Below are 15,483 nucleotides of genomic sequence, written 5' to 3'. Positions count from 1 at the left end.
TGACTTCCTCCCTGTAGGCTGTCTCGTCGTTGTCGGTGATCAGACTTAGCACTGTTGTGTCATCGGCAAACTTAATGATGGTGTTGGAGTTGTGCCTGGCCGTGCAGTCATGAGTGAACAGGGATTACCGGAGGGGACTGAGCACGCACCCCTGAGGGGACCCTGTGTTGAGGATCAGCGTGGCGGATGTGTTGTTACCTACCCCTACCACCTGAGGGCGGCCCGTCAGGAAGTCCAGGATCCAGTTGCAGAGGGAGGTGTTTAGTCCCAGGGTCCTTAGCTTATTGATGAGCTTTGAGGGCACTGAGCTGTAGTCAATGAATAGCATTCTCGCATAGGTGTTCCTTTTGTCCAGGTGTGATAGGACAGAGTGGAGTGCAAAAAAGATTCCATCATCTGTGGATCTGTTGGTGCAGTATTCAAATTGGAGTGGGTCTAAGGTTTCTGGGATAATGGTGTTGATGTGAACCATGAATGTGAACCATTGATGTGAAACTTCCTTTCAAACCCCTAATGGCTACAGACGTGAGTGCTACGGGTCTGTAGTCATTTTGGCAGGTTACCTTAGTGTTCTTGGGCACAGGGACTATGGTGGTCTGCTTGAAACATGTTGGTGTTACAGACTTGGACAGAAAGAGGTTGAAAATGTCTGTGAAGACACTTGCCAGTTGGTCATCGCATGCTCGGAGTACACGTCCTGGTAATCCGTCTGGCCCTGTGTCCTTGTGAATGTTGACCTGTTTAAACAGCTTACTCACATCAGCTGCGGAGAGCGTGATCACACAGTTGTCCAGAATAGCTGGTGCTCTCATGCATGTTTCAGTATTATTTGTCTTGAAGTGAGCATAGAAGTAGTTTAGCTCATTTGGTAGGCTTGTGTCACTGAGTAGGCTTGTGTCACTGGGTCGGCTGTGCTTCCCTTTGTAGTCTGTAATGGTTTGCAAGCCCTGGCACATCCGGCGAGTGTCGGAGCCAGTGTAGTACGATTCGATCTTATTCCTGTATTGACACTTTGCCTGTTTGATGGTTCGTTGTAGGGCATAGCAGGATATCTTATAAGCTTTCGGGTGAGTCCCGCTCCTTGAAAGCGGCAGCTCTAGCCTGTAGCTCAGTGCGGATGTTGCCTGTAATCCATGGCTTCTGGTTGGGATATGTACGTACAGTCACTGTGGGGACAACATCATCAATGCACTTATTGGTGAAGCCAATGACTGATGTGGTGTACTCCTCAATGCCATAGGAAGAATTCCCTTCTGCGCTAACAAAACAGTCCTGTAGCTTAGCATCTGCTTCATCTGACCACTTTTTTTATTGACCCGAGTCACTGGTGCTTCCTGCTTTAATTGTTGCTTGTAAGTAGGAATCAGGAGGATAGAGTTATGGTCAGATTTGCCAAATGGAGGGCGAGGGAGAGCTTTGTACGCATTTCTGTGTGGAGTGAAGGTGGTCTAGAGTTTTTTTCACTCTGGTTGGATTTAAGTTTCCCTGCATTAAAGTCCCCGGCCACTAGGAGCGCCGCCTCTGGATGAGCGTTTTTCTGTTTGCTTATGGCAGAATACAGCTCATTGAGTGCGGTCATAGTGCCAACATCGGTTTTTGGTGGTATGTAGACAGCTACGACAAATAAAGAATGAAAACTCTCTAGGTAGGTGGTCTACAGCTTATCATGAGATACTCTACCTCAGGCGAGCAAAACCTCGAGACTTCCATAGATATCGTGCACCAGCTTTTGTTTACATATATGCACAGTCCGCCACCCCTTGTCTGACTAGACGCCGCTGTTCTATCCTGCCGATACAGCGTACGTATAACCAGCCAGCTGTATGTTAATAGTGTCGTCATTCACCCACGACTCAGTGAAGCATAAGATATTACAGTTTTTAATGTCCCATTGGTAGTTTAATCTTCCTTGTTGGTCATCGATTTCATTTTCCAATGATTGCACGTTAGCTAGAAGAACAGAAGGCAGGAGGGTTTATTCGATCGCCTTCGAATTCTCAGATGGCAGCCCGACCTCTGTCCTCTTTTTCGCAGTCGTTTCTTCACACAAATGACAGGGATTTGGGCCAGTATGTCGTTCACGTCGGTCCTGAATGTCCTGAAGTTCTTTTCGGTCATAAGAGACGGTAGCAGTAACATTATGTACAAAATAAGTTACAAACAACGCAAAAACATGAACATAAAAACCCAATTGGTTAGGAGCACGTAAAACGTCAGCCATGTTCTCCGGCGCCACCTTTGTTTTCCAGTTACTTTTATTTGGGAATTCATTATTTCATGAATTTTATCTATTTAAAAATACTACACATAAAAAATGAACACAAATTATTTTACAACATTCCCTAACTTGAATAGTATAGTGTATTTATTATTTCTTTAGTAATTTCTTAATTGTATTATTTCTGTTTATTTTTTTATGACAATCATTAACAGTGTTGGATGTTCCATTTTATTTAGAATAACCATGGAGTGGTCTTGGTGTCTCTGAACAGTTGGTTATCAATGTATAGCTTGTCGACTACGAGAACTACATGTCTCCCTTTTAGTCTATTGTCTTTGGAGAGTGGATACAGTACTCTGCGTCGTTCTTCGATTTCCTTTGGGAACTGATTGTTCATGCGTATTTTAAAGCCTGCAAGTCTTTTGCCCAGGGTTTTAACAATTATTTAATCTTTTAAGGATGCACATTTGGCAACAATTGGGCGCTCGTATCCCTGTCCTCTCTGTCTAAAACGATGTACCAGTTTGAGTTTAATTTGGTCGACAGTGCTGTCTGGGATCTGTAGCTGTTTAACCATACATTATTTCACCACAATCTATGGATCTACACCTTCATTTTCTTTAATTCCGGTAAGCACCAGATTTCCGCGCATTGATGTAGTCTGTATATCAAGTAAGGATTATCTTAACAACGTTCTCTCTCTTTTAAATTCATTAACATCAGCTTTCATTACATTGACTGTACCCTGAAGCTTTTTTGTTTATTTTTCCAGTGTCGTGGCTTTCTCATCACTTATTTCAAGGCTCATTTTAAGGCTTGCCTTCATCTCATGTATATCTTTACAGACTAACCTGCCTAAATGACTCACATCGTTGTGAGAATCGTGTTCATTGACTACCACTCAGCGACCAACACCATAGTGCCCACAAAGCTCATCAATAAGCTAAGGATCCTGGGACTAAACACTTGCCTCTGCAACTGGATCCTGGACTTCCTGACGGGCCGCTCCCAGGTGGTAAGGGTAGGCAACAATACATCTGCCACGCTGATCCACAACACCGGAGCCCCTCAGGGGTGCATGCTTAGTCCCCTCCTGTACTCCCTGTTCACCCACGACTGCGTGGACAAGCACGACTCCAACACCATCATTAAGTTTGCTGACGACACAACAGTGGTAGGCCTGATCACCGACAACGATGAGACAGCCTATATTTAGGAAGTCAGAGACCTGGCAGTGTGGTGCCAGGACAACAACCTCTCCCTCAATGTGAGCAAGACAAAGGAGCTGATAGTGGACTACAGGAAAAGGAGGGCCGACGGGGCTGTAGTGGAGTGGGTCAAGAGTTTCAAGTTCCTTGGTGTCCACATCATCAGCAAACTATCATGGTCCAAACAAGACAGTCGTAAAGAGGGCACGACAACACCTCTCAGGAGACTGAAAAGATTTGGCATGGGTCCTCAGATCCTCAAAAGGTTATACAGCTGCACCATCGTGCACCATCCTGATCGGTTGCATCACAGCCTGGTATGGCAACTGCTCGACATCCGACCGTAAGGCGCTACAGAGGGTAGTGCGTCCGGCCCTGTACATCACTGGGCCGTACGCACTAAACTTTCTGCCATCCAGGGCCTATATATTAGGCGGTGTCAGAGGAAGGCCCAAAAAATTGACAAAGACTCCAGTCACCCAAGTCATAGACTGTTCTCTCTGCTACCACACGACAACCAGTACTGGAGCGCCAAGTCTAGGTCCAAAAGTCACCTTAACAGCTGCTACCCCCAAGCCATAAGAATGCTGAACAATTCATCAAATGGCCACCCGGACTATTTATATTGACACCCCACCCCTTTGTTTTTACACTGCTGCTACTTGCTTTTTATTATCTATGCATAATCACTTTACCGCTACCTACATGTACAAATTACCTCGACTAACAAGTACCCCTTGCACATTAACTTGGCACAAGTACCCCCTGTATATAGCCTCGTTATTGTTATTTTATTGTGTTACTTTTTATTAAATTTTTTACTTTAGTTTATTCAGTAAATATCTTCTTAACTCTATTTCTTGAACTGCATTGTTGGTTAATGGCTTGTAAGTAAGCATTTCACGATAAGGTCTACACCTGTGACAAAGATTTTTTTTTTTTGAACTTAAGCATGCTTTATTTATCATTTATAGATTTTAGCAGTTCGGTTTCCATGCTTACTGTACAGGGTGGTGAAAATAGATCATTTGTGTCAGTTGAAGAGGCTCATATTTATTGAAAAAAAAATTGAGTTTGATTCTCCAATCTTTCCATGTTTAATCTCAGCCATGTTTTTGTTTTGACTGCATTGGTAGTGTTTGTCTATAAAATTCTCTAGCCTGACTTGTTGTTTTGAGGTATTATCCAGTTTGAATGTTGTTGCCCACGAGTGAGCAGGTCAGCATAATAGTACTACTATTTCGTCAGTCACAAGGCATTCTACACTGCCATCTTCAGTCCGCCATCTTTTGTTCATCTTCTTATTACTACACACAGCCACTCTCCCTTTACTGATAGCTGGAGCTGCAATTTCCCCCTGTTCCATGGCTACAAATGCATTTGGAGACTGTTTTTAATTTACAATTATTACATCAAGATAGCTAACAAATAGGAAATAGGAAACAATTAGCTAGCTGATGACATTTAATTCCCTTAGCTAAACAGTGTGTAAAGTTAGCTAGCTAGCTAGCTAGCAGCTCAGTTAAAGCCGATTCATGCTTGATCCAAAAAAATGGAGTCCGGAGGCTCTGTACAGAGGGTGTGGCACAATTGCGGAGCCTTCAGAGGCTTGTGGAGGTCAAATCAAGCTCCGTAACACATCTCCATGTACCACTCAAATTTTGTAACAATGCGGAGTGCTCCGTATAGCTCCGTATAGCTTTGCATTGACATGATTGGTTGATGGTAGGTGGGAGCAGTACATCCTGCATAAACACAAACTCACTTCCTTGACAACTTCCTTCACAACAGATCTGCTCTGCTCCCCATAAGCGAAAGAAGTATGAATGCCCTGACTTCTGCAGAAGCCGCATTGCAGTAAATGTTGTACTGCCAATGCAGATGCTAGTGATGGGAAACCAAGGCTTTCTGAAGGCTTCGGCGCTTTCACCAAATTGTGCTGAAAAAATGAAGCTTCGGACATCATTGATGATGTACTTCTGATAAAGTGATATACATATGCACACTGCTTCAAAGTTAGCTGCTTAGCGATTTTAATGCATGCCTCAGAGACGCATGCCTCAGAGCTTCAGTATCAAACGTAACATCACACATGACCATAAATCGTCTTTAATGCTGCATTCGAAGCAACTGGGAACTTGGAACTCGGAAATCTCCGACTTCTGACTTCAATGTGTTCAAGACAACTGGGAACTGAGAAAAAAACAAGCTTTGACTGTGAAATATCGTTTTGAACGGTCATCCAACTCGGAAACTTTGGGCCTCTTTCTAGAGCTCTGACCTCAAGATCACTGACGTCATGATTTGACCTCGTATTTTTCAGAGTTCCCAGTTGTATAAGGCGTACACATGCTTCCAATCTGAAACAGTTCGTAACAGTTCGTGCATATACTATGACAACATTTTGTGACGTTTTTGTTAGTTTTGGTCTTCTGTAACATTTTTTTCCCGGCTGTTCCTTCACCCAACATTTTTTCTCTTGGCAAGCCGAAGTCGGTAGCCGAAGTTTACGCCCCTTCGTCGTTGATTGGTCAACTAGGGATTCTTAAATTAAGTGTTTGTAGTCATTCAACGAGAGACAAATCGTTGAATTTTTATTTTGAGAAATACTGCACTAACATCTTCGTTAGAATTGCACAACCTAGATCTCTGCAAAATCGTGAACATTTATGACAGATTTCTTGAGTTATCCTAGATTAATTCTGACTATTTTGAGGAAGTGTATACTAGCTACAGTGTGTCAAGATGGACAAACAGTAATATTGCTATTTGTTTCTGTTTTTGAAGCAAAGGTATTTTAAGGGAGTATGCGAGCACACTCGTTCGGTTCGCATAGGGTCTTTGCTATCCGGGATCCTTGGGACGTCCCTAACCAAAACCATTACCTTAACCCAGTGGTTTCCAAACTAGGGCTGTGAAAATGGGGTAGTGGGAGAATTTCCCAAATACAAACAAAAAATACATATATTATAATATCGTCTTTGTATCTCAAAATCATTGTAATGTGGTTAACCTAAAAAATATAAATGAAAATTCTTCAAACCTTAGATCATGTGAAAAGGCCGCACTTGATCATTGCACTTGAATCATTCCCACAATGAATGGCTAGGCACACTATAGTATGAAACCACATACTATTGCAGAGACTTTGATATTACCGGACGCAATTGAAATGGTGAAAACAATGTGTGGGGAGGCAGAGGCACAGAAACTCACATTAATACCTTTTTCAGATAATGCTGTTAAACAAATCATTTATGCTATTGCTAGCAATTAAGAGGAAACTCTGAACGACTAAGAAACTCCCCAGCTTATGCTCTCCAAATTGACGTTAGCTGTGAGGGCCGAGATGCCCATGCATTGACTTTTGTTTGCTACACATGTTGGGGGTTGCTATTCGCGAGGACATATTGTTATGTCTTACGATTCCTGAGCATGAAACGGCATAGGGAATGTTCAATGTGCTGTGTGGCTATACTGACGAAAAACAGATTCCATATGGGATCGAATGGTGGGCTTTTTCACAGATGGGGCTCCGTCTATGGCGTGAAGGCAGGCAGGCCTCTGCCATATGGACGCATTGTATGATACACCAAGAGCAACTGGCGGCAAAAGAGCTGAGCACAGAACTCGGAGATATACTGCAGCAGATAACTTCGAATGTACATCAAACCACAGCGCACACCTGTTTGCAAAACTATGTGGAGATATGGGATCGGAGCATATTTCACACCAAGCCTTGATGGTTATCGAAGGGGGGTGTTGGAATTAATTTTTAGAATTGAGAGAGGAACTGTTGTCACAGTGGATGTAAACAAAAACAGACTTGGTTGACCTGTGTAATGAAAAGAAAATAACAGAAAACAGCATCAGTAAGTGTCCCACACGAGCGATGACTGCTCACCTCCAAGACTTGGAAGAGCACTTTGGGACCTGCTTCCCAATCCGTTTGACTTTAATCCTGGATCAGTTGACATGCCGGTAAGTGAAATCGATCAGATGATCGAGCTGTCATGTAACCGAATGCTGCAGACAACACATTCAGGGGTCACTACAGAGGAGTTTTGGTTCCTGACTCAAAAATAATACCCTGCCATCTCCCTCTAAGCATTAATGCAGCATTCAAAACTGGGAACAGACTGGGAACTCGGAACTGACTGGGAACTCGGAACTGGAAACTCGGAAATCTCTGACTTCCGACTTCAGTGCGTTCAAGACAACTGGGAACTCGGAAAGAAACGAGCTCCGACTGGGAAAAATATTTTTGAACGGTCATCCAACTCAGAATTCCAACTCGGGAACTTGGGCCTCTTTCTAGACCTCCGACTTTCCGACCTAAAGATCACTGATGTTATGATTAGACCTCGTATTTTTCTGAGTTTCCAGTTGTCTTGAAAGTACCATAAAACTCATAGTAGGCTACCCTTCATAGTAGGCTACCCTTTGCCAGCTCATATCTGTGTGAAGCTGGATTCAGTGCTCTCGTCTGCATTAAAACCAAACATCAATCCAGGGTGGATGTGACAGCAGAGATGAGGTGTGTACTGTCGACCACGCCCCCTGACTTTGAGAAGCTCCAACGCGACATGCGTGAAGCACACCCATCTCATTAGTGGTGGTGAGATAAGAGACATTTGCAATTGACTGTCATAGCCCCACATTAAAAGTATGTGACATTTGACTTTACCAGTGTAATCCACTTTCATTTTCAATAAACTTAAACCGCAGACTGTCGGCCACACTAGCACTTGAAACTAGCATAGGTTACAACTACCCGGACGGAAAACAGTGATACACATAACACACAGCACCCCTTCTACGGGCGTGTGGGGGGAGGGCTGGGAGCCAGCGGACCATTCAAACCTTTTTTGCAATACAAAATTCTCCATACCTCCAAGGGAGGTGTGACACTGACGTGATTTTGGAGGTATAGCAACGCCAAACTAATATGTCATTAATATAAATCATGTATGATTATCTTCACACATAGATATAGACTATATTTATTATTGTTATGTTTTGTGTACATCATTGGGTTTACATTGTAGACCTGAACAGCTTTTAAAGCTATGGATCTTCAGATCTTTTTATACCATTGGAATTAAATACTACTGTATATACGCAATATATAGTATATACACAATATACTGTATGTACACAGTATATACACACTATATGTAGCTGATTTATCCAAAGATCCAAGACTCTGGTTCCAAACCTTGTGGCATTTAATGAATATTTAAGGGAATCTGCACTCAGTGCTGTTGCTGAGAACTTCATTCTTGTAGCCTTTAGCTTTGTGTCTAGACAGACCATCTGCATGTCTTATTGTATTATATCAACACACACATTTTAAAATAATAATTCAAGAGGAATAAGGGAGAAACATAATTTGGATATTTAGTAAAATATACTAATGAAGAGAACTTGCTGGCTGGTGCCTTTTCAGATACAGGATCTGTGAAAAATTGTCCAAGAGCAACACTAAGACGTAATATTTCCAGATAATCTATTAGCTTAATACATTTCCTACAGTCCTATTTGATTATACTACATTTAGATATTAATGCTGTTTCAGTTAGATACGTTGGTGAACTTGCTGCATTTGCCATTGGCCTTCCGTTTGAGAATGACTATAGACTACTGAATGAGCAATGTCGCTGGGGGATATTTTTGGTTCCCACAACACCATGGTGGAGCATGCCTGTGTCAGACAGTTAAAACCTAAGGAATCTGTGATGCTGTGAGCAGGCCTTTGATGTTTTTGCAAGCCCCAGTGTTGGGAATCCCAAGTTGAAGCAGAAAAGTGGAGATTTGTTGGAATGCTTTACTGCACACCATTTATAACTGTTTATAATATCCTTCTGTGTCTGCATATTTTCTCTGTGCACATTACTCATCAGAATAAAAACAAGAACTATGAAAACCTCGACCAACTGTCCTATGACAACAAGCGAGGACCCAAGGTATACTTGCATGGTCAATGCACGCCGCCCACCAATTCTCTGAACGTAGCCACTAGAAACTAGAAAGTCAAACAGTCAACAACCGATTCCAGAGATATCCTTATCCTGGTAGCACGTCTTTTTACATTTTCTTTTATGATTTCAGTCGAGAATGGGTTTTTAGCATATTTTCAGCAAAATGAAATGCCCCCTCCAACCTTTTTTATTTTTGTGTAAAGGGTTGCATGTGTTCAAACCAAGGAGATTGCAAGTCTATTACTTTGACAAAGTTTGTGGAGATCTGGACGTGTGGGACAGGCACAATCCAGATGGCACCTCCTACCTTTCTGCAGCATTTCCTTCTTCTTTTGTTCTTTGGGAAAGAAACCACCACCACCCTCCTCCCTTCCTCCACCACTTTGATTTGCGGTTGCATCAATCTTCTTCTCCCTCTACTTCTGACTTGCACGTTCCTCTTTGGAGTCTTGATAACCCTCAGTTTGCATGCACAAATGCAGAACAATTTTTCCTACCAGCTTCGATTTTTTTCAGTTAAACAGATTATCTTGGAACCTTTTTCTCCATTTCTTCCACCCTCCCCCCCCAAATGAAAAAGAAGAGCTGAAGACAGCATGGTTCAGGGCTGAGTCCTTCTCCTCCTTGCTAATTTTGTCCCCTAACTGCAGGCAGAGAAAGTTCTCCTGTTCAGCCAAGACACCAACCTGACATCCATGCTGCTGGAGGCCAAGGACCTGGAGGCTCGCGTCATCATCCTCTCTGCCAGGTCAGCTCCCATCTACATCCCTCACTGCACTATACCTCTAAACCTCATATACCACACAGACACATGTCTTTATTATGAGGCCACCAGGACTCAATGACATCATTATACAGTAGTAGTATATAGTAATACAGGTTACATACATGCAGTATATATTATATCATATTAATATAATAATAATATATTAACAATGAAAACACAAATATACTGTGTCCCTATGTTATTGGTACCCTGGCCAGTAGTGGTCCAGTACATTTTGGATGAACTCACCATTTATTCCACCGAGCAAAATAAACATTGACATATATTGTACTCTTGGTGTAGTCACTGGGGATTGACTGGAGCTGCCATTGTGGTAATGATGTGTATCTGACTGTAGCGAGGACGAAGCGGCGTCGGTCTACAAAGCTGCGCGCCAGCTCAACATGACGGGCTCTGGCTACGTGTGGCTGGTTGGAGAGAGGGAGATGTCTGGTAAAGCTTTGAGTGAAGCACCAGATGGTATGTCCTGCTCCTATACCCTATGCCTCTCTCACAGACTGTGCGACAGATCGGTCATGCTGGCCACATTGCTTTATTATTCAAATGTTTTATCCTCATCGGCAAATCAGTGTGGTGTGTAATACATTGAATGTTTGAACGTTTAAACATTTGTTTGTTTAAAGGTTTAAAACAAGTGATTTCTCATTGTACTGTGCTTTAAATGTCTAACATCTTTTGTTTGTTCCATTTTTATTTTGTGTGTTTTTTTCAGTAGACAACAAATGAAATAGAGGTTTTGGTATTCTACATTGCTTTGAATTCCCATTAATATGAGTGTCTGGCTCTCATAAGCTAATTTAGAAAAAGTGTGTTGCTACCCCCACATTGAAGTGTAACAGAAAGCCGATGGTAAGCTACAACTGCATTTTTTTAAACCTGGCTACATGTATGACACGTCTGTACATAACCTTCACTTCAACATGCTCACTTTGCCCTAACCGATGTTCTGAACAGTGTCATCCCCAACCTAACTCCTATCCTTAATAGGTACTTGTTGTTTCCATATAAGCAAGTTTATTGTTCATGGCCTAATATTAGCCATCTCGTGTTGAGTGCTTCTCTAAAACTGTGATTTTGTTGACTGGTCAGGCTTGCTCGGCCTTCAGCTCATCAACGGCAAGAACGAGTCGGCGCATATCAACGATGCCGTGGCCGTGGTGGCACAGTCCATCCAGGAGCTCTTTGAGAAGGAGAACATCACAGAACCGCCTCGCGGCTGTGTAGGCAACACAAACATCTGGAGGACTGGACCGCTCTTCAAACGGTAAGGCCACAAGTAATAGTGAGAGTAACTAAACAAACACAATTTTTTTTGTTTTTGTTTTTTTCACACAGTCAGAAGTAGGTCTGAGTCAGCTTGAAATAACCAGAATATAACCAGAACAGTCCTGTATGGTCCTCAGTATGACAAGCATTAGACAAGGGCCAAAACATAAAACTGAACATGCTGGCCCAGGCACCTGAGGTTGCTGGGAGACAGGGGAGGGAGGGCAGCCTGAAAACAAGGCCTCCTTTCTGAGCAGTTCTAATTGGAAGTGGACCAAGTCAGACCCCTGAAAATCATCCCTGTTTTATTGTGCATTCTCTGAGAAATTAAGCTTAGTTTTCATTGGCATTTAGGCCATACAGGTCAAATTCAAGTCGGGTTGGGCTAGCCTTGGTGGGTACATCTCGAATTGCATTTCCTTTGCCTTCCTTTGCCTTTGCCTCCAAAATTTAGTGTCTGGCTTTTGGCAAGACTACATAGACAGAACTCAGAATTAAGGGGATAGAGGATTCTACATCAGAGGACTTAGGGTGCGTTTGTAAATTCACTTTGGCTATCTACTCTCGCCTGAGTGTGCCAGAGAGCAGAATAACTGATTCATTTACGAATGCTCAACACCCGTTGAATATGGCCGGTGTCAGTAAACGTTGTTGCCAGCCACACAGTTACAGTCACCAACGCTCTGGATAACATGAAATCAGCCAAACCAGTTCTGCTAGGGCTAGTAAAATGGTCAGAGTGTGGTGTTCTCTCATTTGTGTCTGGAAGTAGCTAGCAAGCTAGCCAACCATAACCAGTTAGCTTGGGTTCTTGACTGCTGTTGTGTGGTCAGAATGCTCGCATCAAACCTAATCCTCGGCCAGAGCGTTGAGTGTGTTCTCTGAACACTCCAAGAGCAAAACGCTATGAATTTATGTATGGACAATCTGACAACATTCTGAATTTACAAATGCACAGAGCGCACTTTGAGTGCACTCTGGCACTCCAGATTGAATTGATGAACACACACTTCATTCGAAATGCGTTGCATTATCGTTTCAAAAACATCCCCCATCCCCACCCTCCATTCTCATTGTTTTCAATCTCCCATCTCACCCCCTCTCATCAACCAAGCCCATCATGTCATATTGGGATGATTTGTCTGATGATGCCATCCCTCCGATCTCCCCGCTGGACTCTAGAGTGCTGATGTCATCCAAGTACCCAGATGGCCTGACAGGACGCATTGAGTTTAATGACGATGGTGACAGGCGGTTTGCTACCTATAGCATCCTCAACTACCAAAAGACCAGGCTGGTGCAAGTGGGCATTTTCAATGGCACCCAAGTACGGTGGTTTTTATTAAATGTTTTATGTTACCAGTTGTACATAATACAGTATTTTTAAAATTAAGTGTTACGTTAAGTAATTATGCTTTGGTGCTATCATTTTGTGCTTGTGTTATTATCAAATATATAAAACCAAGTTGTATGGGGAACATTAATATTTGGGGTGGTTTGTACATAGAGGTGAAATGACTAGCCCAATTAAATTAGCGTGCCATATGATTGTACTGTCTGAATTACTTTTTCCCATTCTAGCCATTCTATTTCTTTGGTTTTGTAGGTGGTGATGAATCCGCAGAGGAAGATCATTTGGCCAGGAGGAGAGACGGAGAAGCCAAGAGGATACCAGATGTCTACCAGACTAAAGGTAGCAACTACGTCCAGCACATGGCCGTAGCCAGGATCTGAGTTTTAGTGAGGTCTGGAGGGGGAGGGGAAGTGGAAGTGGTCTTTATCCCCACCATTCAATACATTTTTGGAAAGTTTAATTTAACTTAACTCTAAAATGCTATTAGGAGAACAGCAAAAACAAGCAAAAATTAACCCTGCCATTATCACATTGATTGCTGAAGCTTCATTCACCTCAGTCGATCTACAAACACATAGCCTATTAGCTATACAATTTGCTTCTACACATTAACTCAGCACCGGGATTATCAGTAATCAAGGTAAGACCCAAGTGCAGACTGTGTGAAGTAACAATGTTTATTGTAACAACACGGGCAGGCAAACAACAGGTCAAGGCAGGCAGGGGTCGATAATCCAGAGTAGGAGCAAAGGAACCTGACGGCAGGCAGGCTAAGAGTCAGGACAGGCAAGGGTCTAAACCAGGATGATGAGAAAAAGAGAGACTGGGGAAAAGCAGGAGCAGAGACTAACTGCTGGTTGACTTGAACAAAACAGGTATAAATACCCAAGGGAAGATGGGCGACACCTGTAGGGGGATAGAGACAATCACAAGGACAGGTGAAACAGATCAAGACATAACAGGGATTAAAAACTATAATTGAATATGTACAGAGGGATCTGTTAGCATAAAAAGTATTTTATTAGGGACAGATTTATATTCACTGAGGGGACTGGTCAACTCAAGGTGTCATAAAAAAAACGTTGATATCAACTTTTCTACTTTAGCATGCTTTATGGGCCAGAAGGTTGAGGGTTCGCTGACCACTGCGGAGAGATCACTCTCCCTAACTGTTTCATTACACTATGATCAAAAGCAGCTGCAGACAATGATTTTCCACATTTTGATGCCATATTTATAATTATATAAAATATATGGAACAAATTGTCCCGCCAACAGGTTTCTGTGCCAGTGCACCACACAACCAATGAACAAAGGATATTTTGGGCACTTCAAAATGACGATTTGCCTGTTCAACACCACAATAATAGACTATGTCAATCTCGACAAAAATAAAAATACATCCCTCCCTACTAGGGCTGACCCAATTTTGGTCGACTGAGATGTCTTTAGTTGAACAATGGCAAATATATATATTTTTCATGGTGCACAATACATCCGCCTGATTCGCGCCTGTCTCGTGGACTAATCTGTTGCTGAGGCCGCGGGGATGGGACAGTCCATCACTCTAAGACATGTGCTACTGAAATTGCATATGGTTATATTATGTAAGAACAATGGTGCAACTAGGGTTGCAAAATTCCTGGAACTTTCAATAAATTCCCTGGTTTTCCAGCGTGGCAAGTCCGAACCCGGCCCAAATCAAGTGCCGTGGGGCTCCCTCTTGAGTCATTTGGATTGATTGATTTCAACAGTTAAAAAAATACATATATAAATATACAGAAATATTTTTTAAGTGACCGAAATTGCACAATAACGTCTGGGACTTATTTTATTTTACATAAATACATATACAGTTACAAAGATACAGACAAAAAAAATTGACACAAATTTGACACATTTACGTGTCCTTAAAAACAGATTATAACAAATTATAAAAACACTATTCATTGGGCTACGATGCACATGCAAAACTTCACAGCCTTTTTTTTCGTTTTCTTTTTAGGCTACTTTCCTAGAACAATAATTGTCCCCATCAAGGTTCAGCTGTCAGAGATTGTAGCTCTAAATTCATTAGGGTTTTGCATGCATAGGCCTATAGGCTTGCCCACTGTATGATATTAATATAAAATATATTAGCATTTTGGCCTACTGATGGTTTGTCACAAAAAAATGTGTATATAGGTATAGCGATTGTGTCTACACTGGTATTGGTATGTTCGCTCTAACCAACAGCTTGCAGATACAGTGCAGGTACAGCCTACTACATGATGAGATTATTATGGATAAAAGTACGAGATCATTTCTATTTGTCAAATGGCAGCCAAGCATCGATCCTCATTTCGCCAGAATAAAACCCTAGATATTTATTGAAAGGAGCATCAACATCATCACTGTGCACTTTCACCACCCTGTGAAGTTATTAATACATTATTTCATCTGTAGCCTAATAAACTGCCTGCTTTCTCATGATGTGACATTTTTTTATCTGACATGTTAGGCTACTTTACTCACATTAAAAGGTTGGATGGAAACCTGGTTATTATCAAGCCATTTTGAAGATGCTGGAATTTATGTTTGTGATGAACATGTACTGGCCTACAGGATACTTTTGAAGAAGCCTACTCAGATGAAAAATGTGTGACTGGTTGTGTTTCTGGCACATA

The 15,483-nt window shown here is 42.2% G+C and overlaps 1 protein-coding gene across 4 annotated transcripts in view; it reads left to right on the top strand.

Annotated features, from left to right (window-relative positions):
• Nucleotides 1-15,483, top strand: part of grin1b (glutamate receptor, ionotropic, N-methyl D-aspartate 1b) — a 59,779-nt gene that overhangs the window by 18,336 nt on the left and 25,960 nt on the right. For 2 of the 4 annotated variants that reach the window (XM_055920517.1, XM_055920520.1), the window contains exons 4-9: nucleotides 9,333-9,395; nucleotides 10,061-10,158; nucleotides 10,535-10,656; nucleotides 11,287-11,461; nucleotides 12,646-12,790; nucleotides 13,070-13,156. In XM_055920517.1, the coding sequence (XP_055776492.1) occupies nucleotides 9,333-9,395; nucleotides 10,061-10,158; nucleotides 10,535-10,656; nucleotides 11,287-11,461; nucleotides 12,646-12,790; nucleotides 13,070-13,156 (690 nt within the window). The remainder of the gene's footprint in view (nucleotides 1-9,332; nucleotides 9,396-10,060; nucleotides 10,159-10,534; nucleotides 10,657-11,286; nucleotides 11,462-12,645; nucleotides 12,791-13,069; nucleotides 13,157-15,483) is intronic. The other 2 variants (XM_055920519.1, XM_055920521.1) reach the window with 1 other exon arrangement.

The sequence above is a fragment of the Salvelinus fontinalis genome, chromosome 4, assembly GCF_029448725.1.
Source record: "Salvelinus fontinalis isolate EN_2023a chromosome 4, ASM2944872v1, whole genome shotgun sequence".
Taxonomy (NCBI): domain Eukaryota; kingdom Metazoa; phylum Chordata; class Actinopteri; order Salmoniformes; family Salmonidae; genus Salvelinus; species Salvelinus fontinalis.
The sequence above is the reverse complement of the archived record's forward strand: the minus strand, read 5'-3'. Positions and strand labels throughout refer to the sequence as shown.